At 37.9% G+C, this 25,000-nt stretch overlaps 1 protein-coding gene across 6 annotated transcripts in view; it reads left to right on the top strand.

The window, feature by feature from the left end:
* LOC137652303 (UDP-glycosyltransferase UGT5-like) overlaps nucleotides 1-25,000 on the top strand; it is a 144,960-nt gene that overhangs the window by 23,492 nt on the left and 96,468 nt on the right. For 2 of the 6 annotated variants that reach the window (XM_068385622.1, XM_068385621.1), the window contains exon 1: nucleotides 19,869-19,877. The exons of 2 other annotated variants lie outside the window; for them this stretch is intronic. Coding sequence is in view for 2 of the 4 variants with exons in the window: in XM_068385619.1 (XP_068241720.1) it covers nucleotides 20,158-20,174 (17 nt within the window). In the remaining 2 variants the exon portion in view is untranslated. Of the gene's footprint in view, nucleotides 1-19,868; nucleotides 19,878-19,969; nucleotides 20,175-25,000 lie in introns of those variants that run through there. 2 more of the 6 variants (XM_068385619.1, XM_068385620.1) reach the window with 2 other exon arrangements.

The following is a 25,000-nucleotide window of genomic DNA, read 5'->3' as shown; positions in this document are numbered from 1 at the left end:
AGACAGGAGAACAATATTCGAAACAAGGTAGAATGAAAGAATTAAAACACTTCTTCAGAATAGATTGATCACCGGAAACCTTAAAAGACTTTCTCAATAAGCCAATTTTTTTGTGCAATTGAAGAAGAGACAGACCTAATATGTTTCTCAAAAGTATATTTGCTGTTGAGAATCACACCTAAAATTTTAAAAGAGTCATACAAAGTTAAAGAAACATTATCAATACTGAGATCCGGATGTTGAGGAGCCACTGTCCTTGACCTACTTACAATCATACTTTGATTTTTGTTAGGATTCATCTTCATACCCCATAATTTGCACCATGCACTAATTTTAGCTAGATCTCTATTAAGGGATTCAGCTACCTCGGATCTACATTCAGGGGATGGAACTGATGCAAAGAGAGTAGCATCATCTGCATATGCAACAAGCTTGTTTTCTGGACCAAACCACATGTCATGTGTAAATAGCATGAAAGGTAATGGGCCAAGAAAACTACCCTGAGGAACACCAGATATCACATTCCTATACTCACTATTGTGCCCACCAACAACTACTCTTTGAGATCTATTACTTAAAAGATCAATAATAATGATATGAAACGACCCATCCACTACCAACTGTTTGAGTTTGAAAACAAGGGCCTCATGATTAACATGGTCAAAGGCCGCACTAAAATCAAGACCAATCATATGAACTTCCTGACCACAATTAAGTGATTTCTGTACAACATTGGAGATTGTAAGAAGGACATCGCATGCTCCAAGGCCTTTACGAAAACCAAATTGTAAACTAGGGAATAGATGAATACCTTCAGCAAACCTATTAAGACGTTTTGCCAAAAGACGTTCAAAAACTTAAGATAATATGGGAGTTTTGGAAATTGGGCAGTAATCAGTTAGACTTGAGCTACCAAAATCACATTTACATAAAAGAGTAACATTACCAATTTTCCAACAAGTGCTAAAAGCTCCTTTTCTTGCTAACTTGCGCAAAATAACAGATAACCTTGGAGCTAAGAAATCTGCAGTCTTTATGAAAAACAAATGAAAAATACTATTTGGAAAATACTATTTGGGACACACCTCCATAAGTATCAAGGTCCATCAACAGAGCTTTAACTTCACGAGATCGAAAAGCTAAACTAGTTAGTTAAGTCTCAGGAAAACAAGATTGAGGAAGTTCAAGTTTCTCATTACCCTGCTTACTGTCAAAAACATCAGCCAAAAGGGTTCCCTTTCCTTTGGACAGTGAGTGACTGAGCCATCTGGTTTAAGTAAAGGAGGAACTGTTACATCTACACCAAAGAGTGCAGATTTAAGTGTAGACCACCATTTATGTTCTTGAGTTTCACCAGAAAGGGTTTCTATTGTGGTTAAATTGTATTCCTTTTCAGTTAAGGCATAAAATCTGTGAGCAAAAGCTCTATGCTGAGAATAGTTATTCCAGGTCAAATCTGATCTGTTAACCTTCCAAAGATGATAGGCCTATAGCTTCACCAAATAAGCACGTCTAGTATTATCATTGAACCATGGTTTATCCTTCACTCGATACCTAAGATACGGGATACGCCTATCAATTATGTTGACTAGATTCTAATTCAAAGGGACAACAGGATTAATACTACTATACAATTGTGACCAATTCAAACACAAAAGATCATGCAAAATTTCATTCCAGTCTGCTTAAGATTTCATATAATTTTAACAAGAGTATGATACATCAAGGATAGACTGATTATTCTTCACTACTAATGAAATCAAGGCATGATCAGATGTTGCGACTGGAGAACCAACCTTACTTGTTATAACGCCAGGGGAGTTAGTGTATACAAGGTCCAAGCAATTATCAGACATGTGAGTAGCTTCACTTATGATTTGCTCACAGCCTGATTCAGAGGCAAATTCTACAGCTCTTAACCCATGGCGGTCGGTAGGAGAGATATAACTTAACCACTCCCTATTGTGAGCATTAAAATCACCAACAAAGACAAAAAAAAGCCTTTCTATCATCTTCTTGTATCTTAGCCATAATGGTAAGAAGACAATCGAAGATATGTCTGGATTCCAATAGATCGAACACAAATAAAAGTTGTTATGCATGTCACAAACTTTTATTACCTGAATCTCATGACATCCACATTCATAGCAGGACTTTTGAGAAGCAGGGTACTTGGTGTTAATATACAGCGCCATTCCCCTGGCCCTAGGGATGGAATCATGTTTCAACATTATTGGCTTCTTAAAACCAGTTATAAGGAGCTCAGATGAGTGCCTCATATTAGAAACCAAAGTTTCTGAGCACAAAAGAATATCATACTGTCTGGACGCAACTGTAAGGTCTTGAATATTTGCATGAAGACTATGAATATTGCAATATAGAAGACGACATTGACAAAATCTAGGACTTGCTGGTTCCGGAATTTGCTCAATATCTCCAGACAGCATGAGAATTAATAGTAATAAAAAAGAGACATCATACTTAAAGACTAAATTAACAAGAATTATAACATAAACAATATGGATAGAATTATAAATAAAGTGATTGATCAAACCCATAGATTATAGTAAAAAGTCGGAAAAACTGGTCAACATGGAGGAGCCGATACACCATGCAAGGCTAAACATCCTCCAGGATAGCCACATCAACTGAAGGGAGGACAGTAAGGATGGTTTTAAGAAGAAAAATAATCAGATAAGGAAATGACAACCTCTTGATATACCACCAGGCATCCATGGCCCTTCTATTAAGCCTGCCCAACACACTATTTAAAAAACCAAGAGGAAGAGAAAAAAATCAGATAGAATAGTGTGCCCGAGTGTATCCTCAAGCAAGATAACTCTAACCCAAGGCAGTGGAAGACCATGGTACAGAGGCTATGGCACTACCCAAGACTAGAAAACAATGGTTTAATTTTGGAGTGTCCTTCTCCTAGAGAAGCTGTTTACCATATCTGAAGAGTCTTTTCTACCCTTACCAAGAGGAAAGTGAACTGAACAATTGCAGTACAGTAATTAACCCCTAGGGTGAAGAAGTGTTTAGTAGTCTCCTTGTTGTCAGTTGTATGAGGAAAGACGAGAATCTGTAAAGAATAGGCCAGACTATTCGGTGTATGTGTAGGAAAAAAAAAAAACTGGCCGTTACCAGAGAGAGGGATCCAATGCATTACTCTCTGGCCATTCAAAGGATCCAATAACTATCTACTTGTAGTATCTCAACGGACGGTTGGTGCCCTGGCCAACCTACTACTTACCTATCAAAGGTATGGAACATTTGAGAGCTTAAATATTTATCCAGTATTTCTAAATTATATTTTTCCTCTCTGGATAAAAAAAAAAAAATATTCAAAACAGCAAAATAGAAGAATAAAAATAATCTCCCCGTAACTGATATATATCTTGGAAGCTTCATAAACTTTTTCAGTGTAGTATTTCATGGAAAATTAAGAAGAGAGAGGTAGAATATATTCACTAATGGAATTTCAAATGAATGGCATGTCGTTAATTAAAACGATACTGATAGAGAAAATATGAGAAGGGATATTTGGTTTCCTTGACCTATAAACAGTCTACACAGTCTACATTTTCTGTTTTAACTTTTTCGCCTCACATTTTGCTTCAAACACTAATTTCGGAGAGATTTAACATTCGAGCATCCACAAATAGTAAGCATACGCAATGCAGAATAAAGGAAGTATCTTTTGCATTGTCATCATTAAGGCCTTGGGCAAAACTTCCCATACGAATTTTTTAGCCGTAAGTGTCTGGGAATTTTTCAGCCGTAGCCATGAACTCTTGCGATGCAAGGCCTTGGGCACAATTGGCCGTACTGCCAGCTACGGTGGGTAAAAGGGCAAAATTTTTTTGAAATCGTGAGTGTGACGCAAGGGGCACGCAACAGTCTTTGACTTCGTAGACCGCCGTATACCAGCCGCAGAATCTGCACGTACTTCCATTAAATCCGTACGACAAACGTGCGTAGCTCGTACTTGTGACGCAAGTTACACGCAAATTACATACACGACCAATGTGCGGAGATCATGCCACATAAAATCCTACAGCACGTAAGTTGCACGTAAGTCGCATGCACGGCTTACTTGCGTCAGACGTGCATTCTGTCTGCGACTACAAGTTTTCTTGACTCCCGCAGAACATTTTAGTGCAGCGAGTGAAGATTCTGCGGCTGGTATATGGCGGGCTATGAGGTCAAAGACTGTTGCGTGCCCCTTGCGTCAAACCCACGATTTCACAAAAGATTTTCCTGTATAACTGGTAGTACGGCCAGTTGTGCCCAAGGCCTAAGCTAAAACCGGACAACCTAGCCACCAACAACGCTTGGGATCTCAACTGGAGCCAAAGGCTAGGAGCCACGAATATCAGTCACTCTCTGGCCCGGTCATCGGTTGTGTAAAATAAAAATAATAATAAAGATAATAATAATAATAATAATAATAATAATAAAAATAATGATAATAACAATAGATAAGCTGCATCCATAGTCTGAAACGTAGTTTGCTACAAACCCTTAAGCTCCCACAGGGACAATAGCACAATGAGAAATGTATTATCGAATGATACTTGGTCAGAATAAAAATAATGTTATTTCACAAAATGTATAAATTCTGAATAGTTGGAATCAGCTTTCTTGAAAGTCAAAACTTCATATTCGATATTTGGAAGTGCAAAGAGGATTATGTTATTATGTTATCTAATATAAATGTAGATATGACTAGATTTTTACATGATAGAGAAAATATGAGAAGGGATATTAGGTTTCCTTGACCTATAAACAGTCTACAATTTCTGTTTTAACTTTTTCGCCTCACATTTTGCTTCAAACACTATTTTCAGAGAGATTTAACATTCAAGCGTCCACAAGTAGTAAGCATATGTAATGCAGAATAAAGTTAGTATCTTCTACATTGTCATTATTAAGGTATTGGGCCAAACTCCCCATACAAATTTTTTAGCCATACGTGTCTGGGAATTTTTCAGTCGTAGCCATGAACTCCTGCGATGCAAGGCCTTGGGCACAATTGGTCGTATTACCAGCTACGGTGAGTATACAGGCAAAATTTTTGTGAAATGGTGAGTGTGACGCAAGGGGCACGCAACAGTCTTTGACTTCGTAGACCGCCGTATACCAGCCGCAGAATCTGCACGTACTTCCTTTAATTCCGTATGACAAACGTGCGCAGATCGTACTTGTGACGCAAGTTACACGCAAATTACACGCACGACCAATGTGCTGAGATCATGCCACATAAAATCCTACGGCACGTAAGTTGCACGTAAGTCACACGCACGGCTTACTTGCGTCAGACGTGCATTCTGTCTGCGACTACAAATTTTCTTGACTGCCGCAGAACATTTTAGTGCAGCGAATGACGATTCTGCGGCTGGTAAATGGCGGACTATGAGGTCAAAGACTGTTGCGTGCCCCTTGCGTCACACCCACGATTTCCCACAATTTTTTCCCGTATAACTGGTAGTACGGCCAGTTGTGCCCAAAGCCTAAGCTAAAACCGGACAATCTAGCCACCAACAACGCTTGGGATCTGAACTGGAGCCAAAGGCTAGGAGCCACGAATATCAGTCACTCTCTGGCCCGGTCATCAGTTCTGTAATATTATAATAATAATAATAAAAATAATAATAATAATAATAATAATAATAAAAATAATAGCTAAGCTGCAACCATAGTCTGAAACGCAGGTTGCTACAAACCCTTAAGCTCCCACAGGGACAATAGCACAATGAGAAATGTATTATCGAATGATACTTGGTCAGAATAAAAATAATGTTATTTCACAAAATGTATAAATTCTGAATAGTAGGAATCAGCTTCCATGAAAGTCAAAACTTCATATTCGATATTTGGAAGCGCAAAGAGGGTTATGTTATTATATTATCTAATATAAATGTAGATATGACTAGTTTTTTACATGAGCAAATTGCATAACATATATGGTCTATCTTTGTATGGTCAATAACTAAACTCTCATAGTACGCACGAACATTATAATAGGTTGAGTGTTAGTTTCGTTTTAACGATATAAATTCTATTTGTCTGTAGATATCAATAAGTTATCAATCATAGCCATTTTTTTTTTTTAGAAAATTCATATTATGTTACCAGGTTATTGGATTGTGCATAGGAGAACTTTTTTCTTCTATTTCCATATCTGTTGACAAAATAGATGGAGTAAACTTTTTTTTTTATAACAACACAATTCCATTTATTCAGCTCAGAGAAAATTAGATAAATCAATAAACCAATGGCTTTTCTAAGTAATCACTATAAGAAAAGAGTTTATAGAAATTTGTCCAATGGTTAGGATTCTATCTTCAAGGTTTGCAAATATAAATTGTAGACTAACCGACCCAATTAGCTCATTCTCCTTCTAGTGCAATATTCAAGAGCGTAAAACGGTGTTTTTACAAATCGTTTTCAGATATTCGTGTATTTTTAGAAGAGGTTGTACCAACCATGTGTCACACAATTGTACATAATTCATTTTGCATATATTATGCTTGTATCTTCGCTCTTCCCTCGCACTAAACGAACATGAAAATTCATGTCTGCTGTTTCCTCTGTAACATTGTCTGTCTTGTTAACTTGTTATGTCCTGTTGCCTTGAGGTTTTGTATGTAAAGGAGAGTGTTCTATAACAATATAACTCAGTTGATTGCATCCTGCCTTTGGGTTCACAACCCTCTCTCGGCCCGTCACATTGGTGACCCCGGAAGTCGACTCGCTCCCACTGCCTTCCACCCCCACCTCCCTCGCCCCTCCATCGTTGGTACTATGACGGAGACGGACTCTACTACAGCAGTTGGCGCTGCGGCCGCCCCATTGAAACTTTCACCGTTCGCCAGCGGAGAAGCGTTTGCTTGGTTTCAACACACAGAAGTCCACTTTCGTATCAGGGGCGTGACTCGCTCAACCACCAAAGCGGATTATGTTCTCACGGCGATACCCGAGGACACCTTCCCAGAAATATCCGACTGGCTTTGTGAACAAGGAGACACCACAATAGCGTATGACGCCCTCAAAACATACCTTCTGCAGCAGTACTTGCCGTCGCCAGCCGCCCGTATAGCAAAGCTTTTTCAGCTCGCGCAACAACCGTTGGGGGACCAAAGGGCTTCGCTTGCCCTCAGGGAAATGACCAGTATCGCTCGCCTTCAACCTGCCGCAGACGGCTCTCCTCGTGAGGTGAATATACTTCGTGACCTTTGGATACGCCGTTTACCCGAACCTGTACGCGCTGCCATACCCGATGTCGATAGTTTACCCATAAAGGATTTGATGACCAAAGCCGACGCCCTTATGGACTGCCACTTCAAGACCTCCATCAACGCCTCCACCTCTGACGACGAGGATGCCTATTCAACGTCAACCGAAGCTGACATGAATGCCATAGGACATACACGCCTACCCCGTGACGTGCCGAAGCGGCGACAAAGCCGTCCACCACCCACCAATCGCTAGCGCCCCAACGAACGACTTCTACAGCCACTTACTACCTCCCATCCGCCGCAGTTTTGCTACTACCACTTCAGATTCGGGGCAACCGCGAAGAAATGTGCCAAGGATTGTCAGTGGCCAAAAAACGTATAAGTAGGCCATCGCTTGTGGCGGTGGCCTCCCATGTTTCTAATCTTTTCTTTTTACAGGATGCAGGAACGGGCATGCGATTTTTGGTAGACACGGGTGCTTGTCGTTCTCTTTTGCCAAGGAAACTCTTCAATGCACGACGTAGTCTGTCTACATCTGCCGACGTCCGCTTGGTAGCTGCCAACGGATCTGCGATACCCACCTACGGTTACGAGAACCTCACATTATCGTTCGCAAACGGTAAATTCAATTGGAAGTTTCTCGTTGCTGACGTCAAAATGCCAATCCTCGGTGCGGATTTCCTCTCTCATTTCCACCTTCTGGTCGATGTCGCCCACCGACGATTGGTCGATGCAGACTCGTACTTGTCGACACCTCTTCAACCCGCCCCCTCTAACCTCGCTCTCCACATTAGCGCACCCACGGATGCCTACGCCCACCTCCTCACGTCGTACCCGGAAGTTTTCCGTCCAGAACTTCGCCAAACGCCCACGGTTCCTGCCAAGCACGGTATTTATCACCATATCAAGACGACGGGACCCCCAGTCTTCGCAAAATTCAGACGTCTGGCACCGAAACGATTGGCAGCCGCCAAACAGACATTCGCCGAAATGGAGAAAATGGGCCTTTGCCAAAAGGCCTCCAGCCCATGGTCGTCACCCTTACACATCGTCTGAAGAAAGACGGCTCCCTCCGTCCGTGCGTGGATTACAGGCGCCTCAACATGCAAACAGAACCGGATCACTACCCCCTCCCAAACATTGCCGATGTGACCTCCTACCTGCACAAAGCGAAGGTTTTCTCTACGCTCGACCTCCTGAAGGGGTATCATCAGGTGCCTATGAACCCAGAAGACATCCCCAAGACCGCCATCACCACTCCATTTGGCACATACACCTTCAATTACTCCTGTTTTGGCCTTCGTAATGCTGGGGAAACGTTTCAACGTCTCATGGATGGCATCTTAGGGGACCTCCCTTTATGTGTATGTTATGTGGACGACATACTTGTGTTCTCCTCCTCAAAAGAGGAACACCTCCGTCACCTGCGCATCGTGCTCGACCGCCTGCAACAAAACGGCCTTGTAGTCCGGTACGACAAGTGTACCTTTAGCGCCAACAAAGTGTCGTTCTTAGGGCACCGTATCACTCCTGAAGGAGTCCATCCCTTCCCCGCGCCCTCGACCGTCAAAGCTCCGCAGGAATTCTTGGGCATGATCAACTATTATCACCGTTTTCTGCCAGCCATTGCCGCCACTCTTGCTCCCCTCTACGCCTCCCTCAAGGGCAAGCCAAAGGACCTGAAGTGGGGTCCCCTTCAAGAAGCAGCCTTCTGCAATGCAAAGAAGGCCCTATCAACTGCTGCGGCTCTCACTTTTCCTATCCCACACGCCCCTCTCCTTCTCTCCACCGATGCCAGCGACGTCGCTATTGGTGCAGTACTCGAGCAGGTGGTCAAAGGCTCGCCCCGCCCATTGGCCTTCTTCAGCAGAAAACTGTCCAAGGCAGAATCGGGTTATTCTACCTTCGATCGAGAATTGCTGGCGGTGCACTTGGCTGTCCGTCACTTTCGCCATTTCTTAGAAGGTACGCCCTACGTCATTCGCACAGACCACATGCCTCTGGTGCACGCCTCCACTCGACAGTCTGACGCCTGGTCCGCCCGTCAACGCCGACATCTCTCCGCCGTGGCTGAATACAATTGCACCCTCCAATACGTCCCTGGGAAAATGAATCCCGTTGCCGATGCCCTGTCAAGAAACACGTTGGCTGCCGTTCAACTGGGATTGGATTACAACGCCCTGGCTGAAGCCCAACGACAGGACCCAGAGTATCAAGCTTGTAGGACATCCTGCACGTCCCTCCGTTGGGAAGATTTTCCCCTCGAAGACTCCAACACCACCCTCCTCTGTGACGTCAGTACTGGTAGACCGCGACCTTGGATTCCTGCTCCCATGCGCCGACAGGTGTTTGATTTCATTCACGGCCTTTCACATCCCTCGTGCAGTTCTACTGCACAGCTGCTGAAGGCAAAGTTCATTTTGCACGGCATTTCTAAGGATGCTAAGGATTGGGTCCGCGCCTGTACTTCTTGCCAAACTTCCAAAGTACATCGACACATGGATTCAGGAGTGGGCACCTTTCCTCAACCTCCGCGTGGTTTCGCACACATTCACGTCGACGTTGTAGGCCCCCTACCCACATCACAAGGACATCGTTACCTGTTTACCGTCATCGACCGCTCCACTCGTTGGCCTGAAGCCATTCCCATGGAAGCTGCAGCGTCTGCCTCATGTACATCTGCCTTACTCTCTGGATGGATTTCAAGATTCGGTATCCCTGAGCATATTACTTCTGACAAGGGAACCACTTTCACCTCTCAATTGTGGACGTCATTGGTGAATCTCCTGGGCATCACCCTACATCAGACAACGGCCTACAACCCCGCTGCCAATGGAATGGTTGAACGTTTTCATCGCACCCTCAAAGCAGCTTCGATGTCCCACTGCAAGAATTGCAACTGGTTTACTCAGCTTCCCTGGGTCCTCCTGGGACTAAGGATCACTCCTAAAGACGCCCTCGACGTCTCGGCAGCTGAAATGGTGTATGGCGACCCGTTGGTCGTCCCTGCCGAATTTTTTCCTTCTACAACCTCCTCCGACGATCTCCAGCGCATACGTCACGTCGTGGGAAAATTTACTCTGTGCCGCCAGACTTACAAGCCCCCAGCGAAGCATCACATACCAACGGACTTGCACTCTGCAACGCACGTCTTCCTGCACAACGACACTAGCAAGACACCACTAACGCCCCTTACACGGGCCCTTTCCTTGTGATCCAACCCAGTCCGAAAGCATTCCTACTAAACATTCGGGGCAAAGAAGACTGGGTCTCCATTGATCCTCTAAAACCTGCTTATCTTCTGCCAGATGACCTGCCTACAGTTCGCCTCTCCAGATCAGGGCGCCCTATTTAACATATACAGTATGTCATTTTTAGGGGGGGAGCCATGTACCAACCGTGTGTCACACAATTGTACATAATTCCTTTTGCATATATTATGCTTGTATCTTCGCTCTTCCCTTGCACTAAACGAACATGAAAATTCATGTCTGCTGTTTCCTCTGTAACATTGTCTGTCTTGTTTACTTGTTATGTCCTGTTGCCTTGAGGTTTTTTATATAAAGGAGAGTGTTCTATAACAATAAAACTCAGTTGATTGCATCCTGCCTTTGAGTTCACAACCCTCTCTCGGCCCGTCACAAGGTCAAGCAATATAAGCTAATACATACAATGTATTTTTTTAGAGAAATTGTCAAGCAGAAAAGCTTTCACAAAGGTACTGCAATATATATATATATATATATATATATATATATATATATATATATATATATATATATATATATATCCAAACCTCTTTCATACTGTGTCTGTTTTTCGAATAAACTAGACGTAAAGATTATTGCGCAATCAAATAAACACAATTCAGCAAACAAACCTTCCAAACTGCGTTTTCAGAGGAGGAAAGCAACATAAGATAGTTAAATTACATAAATATGCCATACTTTGTGGGTTGAATTAATAATTCTTTTGAAACATTAGTTTCCTGTCTTCTGTACTGAATGACTATAGAAGTAACATTTGATGAGTATTTGAATAGCCGCCATGTACCGTTTATTCATTCATACTTTTTTCATCAGCTTAGAACAATGTCGTTGTAAAGTCAAGGGCAGTAAATCTGTTCTTCCCACGACCATTATTAATGAGATTTATTTTGTATATTCATGAATTATCTACATAATTTTTTTGGCTTTCATATATTTTAGCGTGAATTTTAAAACAAGCCCTCTCAATGTATGATTTTCCTACTGGAGTACTGAACTTTAAATAAGCGCCTTGTAAGACTCACACACACACACACACACACACACACACACACATATATATATATATATATATATATCCCAAGACCCTGGACAGAGCCATATTGTATATAGACTTACTAAATGAACTTTCGATCTTGTACAGTGCGTGTACTAATTTTATTAAAGTATCATGACTTTTTTAAATGAGTAAATATGTATCCCTTCATGATGGAGATTTCCACAAATTTAGCAATGTTAGCATATTAGGGGAGGCAGAATGCACTTCTTGCTTTATGACGAGTTTGTATAGCTCTGCTCGCCGTCTACTGGTGTCCTTGCTATACAAGTGTAATAATCTCGTTTATGCAATATCGAAAAAAAAAAAAATACCAATATGTTATTTTTGCCCGTAGGCAAAGATCACACACACACACACACACACACATCCATCCGTTGAGATACTACCGCAAGATAGTTATTGGGTACTTTGATTGGCCAGACGGTAATACATTGAATCCTTCTCTCTAATTGCGGATCATTTTCCCTTTGCCTACACATAGACCAAATAGTCGGCCCTATTATTTTCATACTCTCCTGTCCTCCTACTAAATCAGGCCATACAAGCAGAGGATTGGCACGCTCATTTGATCGCAGTTGGCGCGAACTAGCCAGTTCTCTCATCCTCTCAGAACAAGGTATAGATAGACCTTGTCTCAGCATGTTTGACCAGAGAGGCCAATCCCGTCACGATTGCCAGTATGGCCGTGGTATGGCCCGCCAGTCTCGTACGTGTGTGGGAACGGTCTAGCATGCTGATGGGGGTGACTCGCCTATTTAGACACGTACAGTATACCATACTTCGTCCCTTGATCGGAGCACTTTTTATATTATAAAGATAAACTGATTGCATTTCACCACTTTGTAATATTATGCATTTCATTGCTCTTTATTTTAGGTTTTCTTTTCACATTTTCATTCACCAAAACATGATTTCCTTAAATTTCAACTTTTTCATAGTATATTTTATCTTTAAAACCACACAGTATTCTGCCTTACTCGTGCAATAGTATCTTGTATTCTGATAATAGATAGATACTGAAACAAAAGGTAAAAAAAAAATATAAAGTTTTATGAATTCTCTTCATAGGAAAAAATGAAGGTGGAAAATATGGATAAAGGGTAATTTAAGTAGCTTCTAATAATTCTATTAACTTCTGTATATCTCTCTCACATTTTCTCTCTGCCTATATAAACGCAGACGTTTTCATTTTTTTTTATATAAATTAACGTGAAAACAAGTACGCGTAATTAAAAGTGTAGTAGTGCTTCATCAAGAGATAATCTCCAGAAAGATCTAAAAATCCATTTAGTATATTCCTCCCAGGAAACACTTGGACTCTGATTAATGGGGATAAACGGAAAAGGTAATCCTATAATGACCTCAAGAAAAATAAATATATTAACACCGTAGCGGACAAATCACCACCCCGTAGGAGCCGACAAAGAATGCTTATCACGTTCCTCCATATGATTATTTCAAGTCAGATTTCATAGATCTATATTATATACAAAATAAAGAGAGTGAAAAGTACCAAAATTTGGCTTTTTCAAAATTAGATGTAGTCTACCAATTGTACTCGATACCCGACAACATACCAAATTTAGTTAAAAAGTACCAAATACGTAATCATGTGGGCCTAATCTGGGTTCCCAATCCTCTTGAACTAAGCAAGCTATTCCCTAGCGAGTGGTCATTTCTCACAGGATTCCTCGCTCAAGGGGTTAACTACTGCAATATAATTGTTCAGTGGCTACTTTCCTCTTGATAAGGGTACAATAGACTTTTTAGCTATAGTAAGCATCTCTTCCAGGAAAAGGAAGCTAAAAAATCAAACCATAGTTCCCTGGTCTTGAAAAGTTCAATAGCCATGCAACAAAGGCCTGAGACATGTTCATTCATGTTAAGGGTTTAGCCAGTTTGCATTACCACGCTGGCCAGTGCATATTGGTGATAGTGGGGAACATAATATGAGCGGCCCTGACTAGTATAGCTTTACTGGGCAAAGCGATATGCGAACCCTTTCACCACGTTTAGATATCCCAATTCAGATATATATATATATATATATATATATACGTATATATATATATATATATATATATGCAGAAGAACCACAGGGAAAATTAAAATACAAAATATACACTAGTTTCGTGATACTTCCTCTGAGGAAGTATCACGAAACTAGTCAGGACTTAAGTGTATATTTCGTATTTTCATTTTCCCTGTGGTTCTTCTACATCTGATCATCACGTTTTCCTGTGATTTTTACGCATATATATATATATATATATACATATATATATATATATATATATATATATATATATATATATATATACTGTATATATATATATATATATATAAATATATATATATATATATATATATATATGTATATATATATACATGTGTGTGTTTGTGTGGGTAGTGTTTGCTGGTAAGCAATGTAAGATACTGAAATAGAACTTCATTCTGTTTTTATGTCCATGGGTCTTTACTTTTCTTTTTCATCTCTTTTGACCGAGAGACATCTTAGTCCTTTGACGATATCCTTTTTTGTATAAAAATAAGGCTTCATAACATCTCCGCTTAATGAGGTTTAGTGATGGATATATATACTTTTAGTCTTTAGTTCATCTATGAAAGCCAGCGTAAAGTGGAAAAGATTTAAGGCTATACAGATATTTTCATAGAAAAAAGCCTGTGGATATTAGATAATATACAAACAACTAAAAATGAATATCGATCGGGGTTACGCAAAAGACTTGCTGGACCTGCATTCGAATTTTTGTTTAATTTTTGCTTCTTTTAGAAAATAATTGTGATTCTGAAATATAAAGAAGAACGGTAAAATTATATTAAGCGTCACATGTCTAAGTAACCGAAGAAAATTATTACATGATTCTATATGCATTGATAGCCAAATTTGATTTCCATATTGAAAACCAAGCATGTCAATGGTCATCCAATCATAAATTCAATAGTATTTGAAATATTTACCTGCAATTAAGTAACAGTTGTTCCTAGCACGAATAAACAAGAATTATTCAATGCTACTGAGTTGAACCGAGTTTACTATTCACGAAGTCATATGATTAAATCACCAATTCAAATCATGGAAGGCTAAAACCGGCATTTTCAGGCGACCAACAACGATGATCTTAATTGGAGTCAGGTATAATTTTTAGTGGGGTGAAAGGGAAGTATATTTCGATATTTTTTTTCTTTTTTTTATATTTTGTTCCTCAAAATCTTTTCTGATAATAAATATTTTGTTTATTATTGATTAAAAGAGTGATTTCTAAACCATTCTAGAAGTTTTCTTTGATAAGAAATATATAAAAAAGTAAAATTCACAATGTCTAGAAGTGAATGCTATAACGTCTAATAGGATCCAGTGATACAGAATTTTATGAATGAAAAAGGTTGCTAGAGAAATAGTAACAGTTACTCTATAGAATTACAAGTCTACCTTTTCCGTCTAAGGGAATCCAAAATAAATTCTTCGTTGCAAGGTTGATGTTTTAATTTTTTTATAGGAATTGGCTTTTAAATCCTAAAAATTGATATAGAAGAATGGTTTCACGACGTAATAAGTCTTGTTTCTCATGTGAACCATACGATATTGCTTAAAATATATCAATTAATTATATTGTCCTTCAATATTGCCAGAACTCCACCTGTCACTAGAAGTAAACGAATGATCAAAACTTTCATGCATTTTACATAATGTAAATATGTATTGTAAAAGTAGCATCTACACATAGTTCCCCCTTTTTTATAATAAAAAAAGTGTTATCTCTCTCTCTCTCTCTCTCTCTCTCTCTCTCTCTCTCTCTATATATATATATATATATATATGTTTGTGTGTGTGAGTGATGGAATATTGCTCTTATATTTATTTCAAGAGTTCCTATTTTTTTATATTATTCTTTTTTTTATCTTTTTTGACATTGCCATTTTTAATTGAACTATAGTCATCTTTTCAACAACGTTTGAAGACTACATTTGGAAAAATGTCGGCATTATAACGAAGACTGCTGATCTATAGTCATTTATGACATTTCCCCCACCCAGACATAGTCTGTCAATCAATCATGCTCTCAGCCATTAATGCAGCATTTCATTGTTAATTATTGTAATGATATGAAACATATAATTTGACATTGACTAGATATTATACTTCACATAATTGAATTGAAACACACGATAACAAAATGTGTTAATGAGATCTAAATAGAAATTCAGGTCTTGCAAAAGCTGTGGACCTAATTCAAAGCAAAACGAAAGAATGGGACGAGAGAAGATTAAAATGATAAGTGGCTGATATGCACTGAATAATCAGAACGCTAAAAAGCCTCCGAGGAGGAAAAACGTTAAAACCTTATGGCTGAGACAGCTGGTTGAAGATAAAGGGAAGAAAGAAGAAAAATAAAATAAGTGCAAATCTGACAACTAATATTCTTAATGAAAAGTGTAGTTACTTGGAAAGAATAGAATAAAAACAGAGAAATGACACCACTGATGTGAATTTAAAAAGATCATTATAGAAAAGGTTAAAATTTGAAATATATTTTGATAGAAAATAATACAAATTTTAAAAAGGTTTACGTCAGCCTCTTCTACCAATTCAACTACCCAACTAGGAAGATCGTTCCACAACTTGGGCATACCTGGAAAGAAATGTCTAGAATACTGTGTAGTATTGAGCCTCATAATGTATAAGGCCTGACTATTAGAATTAACTGCATGGCAATCATTACGAACAGGTTGGGACGATCCAGGAAGATCTGAATGTAAAGGATGATCAGAATTATGAAACATCTTATGCAACATACGTAACGAAGTAATTGAACGACGTTGCCAGAGATTAATATATAGATCAGGAATTAGAAAATTAATAGATATCAAGTTCCTGTCCAACTAATGACGATGAGAATCAGTAGCTGAAGACATGACAGGAGAACAATACTCGAATGAAGGAAGAAGGAAAGAATTAAAAGTCTTCATAAGCCTTTTTTTCACAATTGAATACGACACAGACTTAATATGTTTCTCAAAAGTGAATCTACTTCCGAGAATCACACCTAAAATAATAATAGAGTAATACAAAGTTAAAGAAACATAATTAATGCTGAGAACCAGAGATTGAAGAGCCACTCTCCTTGACCCACTTACAATCATACTTTGAGTTGAGTTAGGATTCAACATCATGCCCCATAATTTGCCCCATACACTAAATTTAGTTAGATCTCTATTAAGGGATTTAGGAACCTCCGATCTTCATTGAGGAGATGGAATTGATGCAAAGAGTACAGCATCCTCTGCATATCAAACAGGCTTGTTTTCTAGGTCAAACCACATGTCATGTGTATATAGCATGAAAAGTAATGGACCAAGAACACGACCCTGAGGAACACAAGATATCAAATTCCTATACTCACTATGGGGCCCATCAACAACAACTCTGCGATCTATTACCTAAAAATTCTATAATGATGCTAAGAAATGACTCACCCACTCCAAACAGTTTGATTTTGAAAACAATGGACACTTGATTAACACTGTGAAAGGCAGCACTAGAATCAAGGTTAATCATACGAACTTCCTGACCATTAGAGCATTGCAGCATTGGAGATTGTAAGAAGGACACCAAATGTTTCAAGGCCTTTACAAAAAACAGATTTCAAACTAGGGAGCAGATGATTTCCTCTTTCTGAATAGATTCGATGATTGAAAGAATTGTTTATTTTAGGAAATAATGAGTTAAAAATAAAAAAAGAAATAAAAATGTAAACCCAGGAAAGGATATTATACACGAAAACAAATAACTTAAAAAAAAAGTAGCGAATTTTTGTACAATAGAGACGAACAAAATTATAGAAGATGATAGCCTTGAACTTCATCGGAAGGATATGTGGCCCTGAATTTTTTTTTCTTTCAAACAATGAGGTATTTATTTTGGATATGAAATATAATATGAATAGAAATTTTGAATAAAACTCAGAATATTTCAAATCATCTTGATATTTACATAGAATATATGTAAAGAGATGAAAGACTACAGTTGGATGAAGATATACTTAAAATTGTATATCAGGAATCAATACGGAACAGTATCCGGTGAAACTGACATTGAATTTCAGAGAATATAACTCAGTTATGCAACATAAAGGAGATAGTCAACTAAATAAAGTAATTTACAAAGTAATCCTACAATGTTAAGCCGAACAAAATGTTCCATTGAAGAGATGTTAAAATATAATTATAATAAAGCTAAAAAAGAGCTTGCTATGAACGGGGAGTTTAAGAGTATGTAAATTGCCATCGAAAAACAAGTAAATATGAGGCTAAAGAAGTGAGGAGAGTATTCGAGGCTAAATCCTGACAAAACAGAATAAAAAACACGGTTCCAATGATTAAAAAGGAAAGATAAAAGAGACATGAAGCATAATTTTTGTGTTTTGGAAAAACTATAATATAAAAACACAGAAAATGAAGAGTCAGTTTTTTTCTAAAAGAAAAGATAAAATTCTAATACTGATAAATGGGAAGCAGGGCCGGGAAAGCACATTCATGAATATACTTTTAATACAGTATAAATCGTAGTTCAGCTGTTGCAAAACATCGCTTTGAATGGTTAATTAAGATGCTATAAATTATATATATATATATATATATATATATAGACATATATATATATATATATATATATATATATCTGGATTCTCTCTACCTCAGGATTAGAGCCCCAAGGAGGTTTCAACTTGAGATTATAGATTCTTGGGGCCGGGTTCGATTACCCGGCCGACCAGAAGTTATTACATTTGAGTTGATTCCCCGTTGGGTCTCTGATCCTGAGGTAGAGAGAATCAAGATAATAGGCGATGAACAATGTATGGTTTATATGAGGATGGAAAAAATGTCTAAATGTGCAATATTATATATATATATATATATATGTGTGTGTGTGTGTGTGTGTATATATTATATATATATATATATATATGTATATATATGTACATATATATATATATATATATATATAAATATATATATATATATATATATGTATATATATATATGTTTGTGTGTGTGTGTGTGTATATATAGGTATATTTTTATATTTATACACACACACGCATATATATATATATATATAAATATACATGTATATTTATATATATATATATATATATATATGTATATATACTGTATATATATGTATATATACTTATATATATATATATATATATGCATATATATACATATATATTTATTTATATTCATACATATATGTGTGTATATATATATATATATATATACACTCACATATATGTGTATATATATATATATATATATAAAGTAAATGCAGTATATGTGAATATACATTATATATATTTGACAGCTATCTTGTTATATTATCTTGTAGGTAGTAGGTTGTCCAAGGCACCAGCCACCCGTTGATATACTACTGGTAGAGAGTTATTGGGTCCTTTGACTGGCCAGACAATACTGCATTGGATCCTTCTCTCTGGTTATGGTTCTTTCCCTTTGCCTACACATGCACCGACTTGTATGGCCTATTCTTTTCAGATTGTTCTCCGTCCTCATACACCTGACAACACTGATTTTACCAAATGTTTCTTCTTCACCCAAAGGGGTTAACTACTACACTCCAATTGTTCAGTGGCTACTTTCCTCTTGGTAAGGGTAGAAGAGAGTCTTTAGCTCTGGTAAGCAGCTCTTCTAGGAGAAGGATATTCTAAAATCAAACCATTGTTTTCTAATCTTGAGTAGTGCCATCCCCTCTGTGCCATGGTCTTCCACTGTCTTGGGCTAGAGTTTTCTTGCTTGAGGGTACACTCGGGCACACTATTCTATCTAATTTTTTCTCCTCCTCTTTTGTTAAAGTATTTATAGTTTATATAGGAAATATTTATTCTTATGTTACTGTTTTTATAATATTTAATTTTCCCTTGTTTCATTTCCTTACTGGGCTATTTTCCCTGTTGGGCCCCCTGGACTTATAGTATCTTGCTTTTCCAACTAGGGTTGTAGCTTAACAATTAATAACAAAATAAATGACAATATGTAATTGATTCCATGTGAAATTAATAAAAATTATCATAGATATATGATTAGGAAGATATACTTTTAAACACGCCACAACAAGCTTTATAATCAAACGAATCAATGGGCTTAAAACGATATAAAAGACTTCATTACTAATAAAACCTAATTACTCGTTGAAGATAACGACTACCCACTCAGAGCAGCAACCAACAGACGCAAAAAATGATCATGGGGTCACTAGCAACTGAACAGGTAAGCCCTCATTCAAGCTGGGTTATGACTTAAGAATGTAGTGTACAAAGTCTACAATATTCTCATTTGGCTGATATTACTCTGTGTGTCAGTGATTTTGAGGTTTTTGATGGAAGTGGCATGATCAGATTTAAATCAATGGACATAAAAAGACGAAATTGAGTTCCTACCTAAAGGTCTCTGGGTGATCACTAGTCTTCCCATGTGCTCCTAAATCCTACACTGAAGCTGTCTAGACTGGTTTCCAGTGTAGCACTCATTACAGAGTGCACATGAATGCATGACAACATATGACAGGTGAGTAGGTAGGCTTACTTTATATATAAAAAAGTAGGCCAATGAGAGCTTGTTTGTTAAGATAAGTTTTATATCTATTTGGGAATAGCACTTCCACTCAACATTCATAACGTCAGTTTTTAGTCGCTCTGAAACATAACCATAAAATGGGAAGAAAACTTTTTTTTTTCTTATTAGCTGTTCGAATTACTAAATTTTGATTGTAAATTTTATCTAAAATCTGCTTAACTTGATTATAAATGAGGTTCAGAGGGAACCCATTGTTCAAATAGAATGACTTAAGAAAATTTTCCTCTTCTGGAAACCTCAGATAAGTTGAACATACAAGGTAACATTTATGAAAAAAGTCTTTAATGTGCTAGTTTTGTACATTTTTTATTTGCTCTGAACTTAAAAAGTGAAAACTTAGTTCTTTGAATGTTTTTTATTTATCTATTTTTTATTTTCTTAAAAGATGACGTTTCACAGGTATTATGTTTCCGTGAAACAAAGACACCGAGAAAGGGTAAAGTATCCCATGTTCACTTTCTTTGTAAATTATATAATAATGTTTTGAACTTAAATTAGTTGGAAACTGGTTTACATTGTTAGAGTTTTTAAAAACTACTTATGTATTGTCCACCTGTGTAGGGAAGAAAGAAAAAAAATGAATTCTAAAGGGCAATCACACAGCTATTCCTCTTCACAGTAACATAATAATATATTTGCCAAGGTTGATCCAGGTGGCTATCCTATTGCTACTCCATCTACCTCCTCATTTAATTTGTCATTAAACAACAATGTGGATTTAATACTAGCTAGTTCTACTGGTGGTTTATGTTTTTTTTCTTTTAACCTTCAAAAATGTCCTGTTGATTAAGGAAACGTTGCTTAAGAGTCATCTAAAGTTAGTTTAGTTTTTCATAGAAGTTTTTCTTCTTGATTATCTGTATATATATATATATATATATATACATACATATATATATATATATATATATATACATATATATATATATATATATATATACACAGTAATACCTTGATATACGAGCAACCAAACATACTAGAAAATTGAGATACGAGGAGAGTTCCGAGCAAATTTTTATTCTGAGATAAGAGAAAAATTTTATATACGAGGTACAATAGTTCCCTATGCAGCCACCAGGTGGCAGCATGTGCGAGAGGCTCCTCACGAGGACAGCATCACTCGGTGTTTCCCGTCAGATCTCCGTCGCGTAAAGTTATCTCCGAGCATCGGCCGTATTGTTTGCTTTTTTTACGTGTTTTTTTGCGTGAATCAGTGCAGAATTAAGTGAATAAGCAATGGGTCCATGGCAAGCGAGTGCAAACAAAGGTAGTGAGAAAAAAAAGCGTATGATGACAATGAAGATGAAGTATGAAATAATCGCAAAACATGAGTGGTGTACAAGTGACTGAGCTGGCGCCCCATTATGAGAGGAGTACATCGAATATATGTACCATCCTTAAGTAGAAGGATGCTATAAAGAACACCAAGCTTTCCAAAGGAGTAACCATCCTTTCCAGGCTGCGTAATGATATTCACGATGCGATAGAGAGGATTCTTTTGATCTGGATAAAGGAGAAACAGTTGCCGGGAGATAGCATGACCGAGACAATCATATGCGAGAAAGCCAGTCGAATCTATGAGGACTTGAAAGGGAAGCAAGCAGCCGAGAAAGGGGAGACTTCGACTCCAGCGGAAACCTCCAAAGACAGTCATGGCTGGGTGGCTAATTTCAAGAAAAGGACTGGGATACACTCGAGTTTGAGGCATGGGGTAGCAGCAAGTTCCGACGCGAAAGCCACGGTGGACTTCATCACAACCTATGATTTGGTTATCGCCCAACATGGCTTCATCCCCCAACAAGTCTTCAACTGCGATGAAACTGGCCTTTTCTGGATGAAGATGCCCAGGTGGACTTTCATTACAGCAGAGCAGAAGAGACTACCAGGCCATAAACCCATGAAGGACCGGTTAACTTTAGCCTTGTGTGCCAATGCCAGCGGTGACTATAAGGTCAAGCCACAGCTGGTGTACCACTCTGAAAATCCCCATGCTTTAAAGAGCCAAAGGATCTTGAAAGAGAAACTGCAAGTGATGTGGCGCGCTAATGCTAAGGCTTGGGTTATCCGGCATTTCTTCACAGAGTGTGTTAATCTGACCTTTAGTCCGGCAGTCAAAAAATATTTGGCTGAGAAAAAACTGTCATTGAAATATCTCTTGGTCCTCGACAATGCCCCTGGTCACCCTCCTGGTCTCGAAGAGGACATTCTAGATGAATTCATGTTCATCAAGGTCCTTTATCTTCCGCCCAACACCATGCCACTGCTCCAGCCTATGGACGAGCAAGTTATTTCCAACTTTAAAAAACTGTACACGTAACATTTGTTGAAGAAATGCTTCGATATCACAGACAACACCAATCTCACCCTTCAGGAATTTTGGAAATAACATTTCAACATCGTCCATTGTTTGAAAATTATAGACGATGCAATGCAGGGTGTCACTACATGAACTCCTAATTGAGCGTGGAAGAAATTGTGGCCAGCTTCCGTCGCTAAGAGGGACTTTGAAGGGTTCAATACGACCAACCCTGATGACCCCGAACCTGTTGTGACGGATGAAATCGTGTCTCTTGGAAAGTCCATGGGGCTAGAGGTAGACGAGGAAGACGTACCCAACCTTGTTGAGGAGCATCAGGAAGAGCTCACGACACAGGAATTGATCAAGTTCCAGGTGATGCAACATTTGGAGGTGTTGCAGGAGCTCAGTAGCGAGGAGGAGGTGGAAGACGAGGGCCGCCTTTCTACGGCAGAAATTAAAAACATGTTAGTGAAGTAGCAGGAGTATTATAATTTTATGGAAAAGAGGCACCCGGACTAGTTGGCGAGTGGTCGTACGTTAGCCTTGTGTGACGACACTTGCGTGCGTCATTTTCGCAACATATTGATGGGGACACAAAAGCAAACATCCCTAAATAGGCTCATTTTAAAAAGGCCGTCAAAAAGTGCAGGTGAAAGCGAGGCAAAAAGAGCCAAGCCAGAAGAAGAAGAAAGTAAAATAATTAAAATGAAAACAAAATGTAGAATTAAGTTTAGTGTAATGTAAGATTAACATTTTATTTTTAAGTGTGTGTACAGTAAGATAATTTAATTTAAGTTAAATTTAAAGTCTAAATTCATTCAAGTTGAATTTAAAGTAAAGTTTATGTTACGTAGTGTTACAAAAGTGTTGCGTACCGAACGTGATGTTATCAAGTCTCTCCTCCCCATCCTCTCTCCCTCATCCTCCTCCTCCACATACCCCGCCGTTAGCCGCTACCGTCTTCCTCGAAGGTAAGAACTCCATAATAATGGTACATTTCATAACCAGTTTATAAACCTTGTTATTTTGTTAGTGTATGATGTTGATGACAACAATTAAAAACATGTTTTTCCTCTATAATATACTGATTTTAGGGTTCTTTTCTGAGGGTGGGAACGGATTATTTTTTTTTCAGTTATTTTATATTAGAAAAATTTATCTGAGATATGAGGAAATTGAAATACGAGCTCGGTCCCGGAACGGATTAAACTCGTAGCTCAAGGTATTATTGTATTATTGTATATATATATATATATATATATATATAAGTATGGAGACAGGAGTAATTACTCAAGCATAAACATATTGGAGTAGGGAGACGCGTTCTGTTTTTTCATTCATTTATTTGCGCCGACGTTTCGTATCAGCTTGATACATTTTCCAGGCTGAAACGATTACAAGTTAATTGTGTATAAGTAAAAAGATACACTCGTCACTCTTATTCTGTGTTTCTGTTTTTACTCTGTTTTTATTCTTAATTTATTAAAAAGCTTTTTAATTTTGGTGTTGGTAAACGTTGTGTGTATCTTTTTACTTATACACAATTAACTTGTAATCGTTTCAGCCTGGAAAATGTATCAAGCTGATACGAAACGTCGGCGCAAATAAATGAATGAAAAAACAGAACGCGTCTCCCTACTCCAATATGTTTATGCTTGAGTAATTACTCCTGTCTCCATACTTCTATGCTGGATTGACATGCTGGACTACGATTCGCTGGCACCATGACTTTCGGAAGCTTCCTCTTTGCCGCCCTGTTTCTCCTCCGTCTTCGGTCCCGAGGAGTGGAGGATTTCCACTCGTCACTCTTATTCTGTGTTTCTGTTTTTACTCTGTTTTTATTCTTAATTTATTAAAAAGCTTTTTAATTTTGGTGTTGGTAAACGTTGTGTGTATCTTTTTACTTATACACAATTAACTTGTAATCGTTTCAGCCTGGAAAATGTATCAAGCTGATACGAAACGTCGGCGCAAATAAATGAATGAAAAAACAGAACGCGTCTCCCTACTCCAATATGTATATATATATATATATATATATGTTACAGTCAAACTGTGAAATCAGTTATTTCGTGAAATGACTAAAACTGTTAGTCATTTCATATAATGCCTGTAGGGGTCAGTCAATTCATGAATTGAAATGAATTGACTGAAAATTCCAGCCTTTTCGTGAAACGACTGAATTTGGTGACCAGACATTTCACGAAATGACTAAAGTCATTTGTTATTGAGCTTTATATGTTTGAAAGGCGAAAATAGCTGTTTCGTACTCTTATGATTTTATTCAAAAGAAAATTCATACATATTATAAATATCACAAGTTAAAAAGTAAATGACTAGCAATAGTAATATCGATATTTACAATAATTGCAAGAATAAATCACCTGGTATAATAATTTTATTCATAAAAAAATCACAAATATAAAAGCACTAGGTAAAAATTAAATCAATAGTACGA

The sequence above is a fragment of the Palaemon carinicauda genome, chromosome 13 (genome assembly GCF_036898095.1).
Source record: "Palaemon carinicauda isolate YSFRI2023 chromosome 13, ASM3689809v2, whole genome shotgun sequence".
NCBI lineage: Eukaryota > Metazoa > Arthropoda > Malacostraca > Decapoda > Palaemonidae > Palaemon > Palaemon carinicauda.
This window is presented reverse-complemented; position numbering and strand designations above follow the sequence as displayed.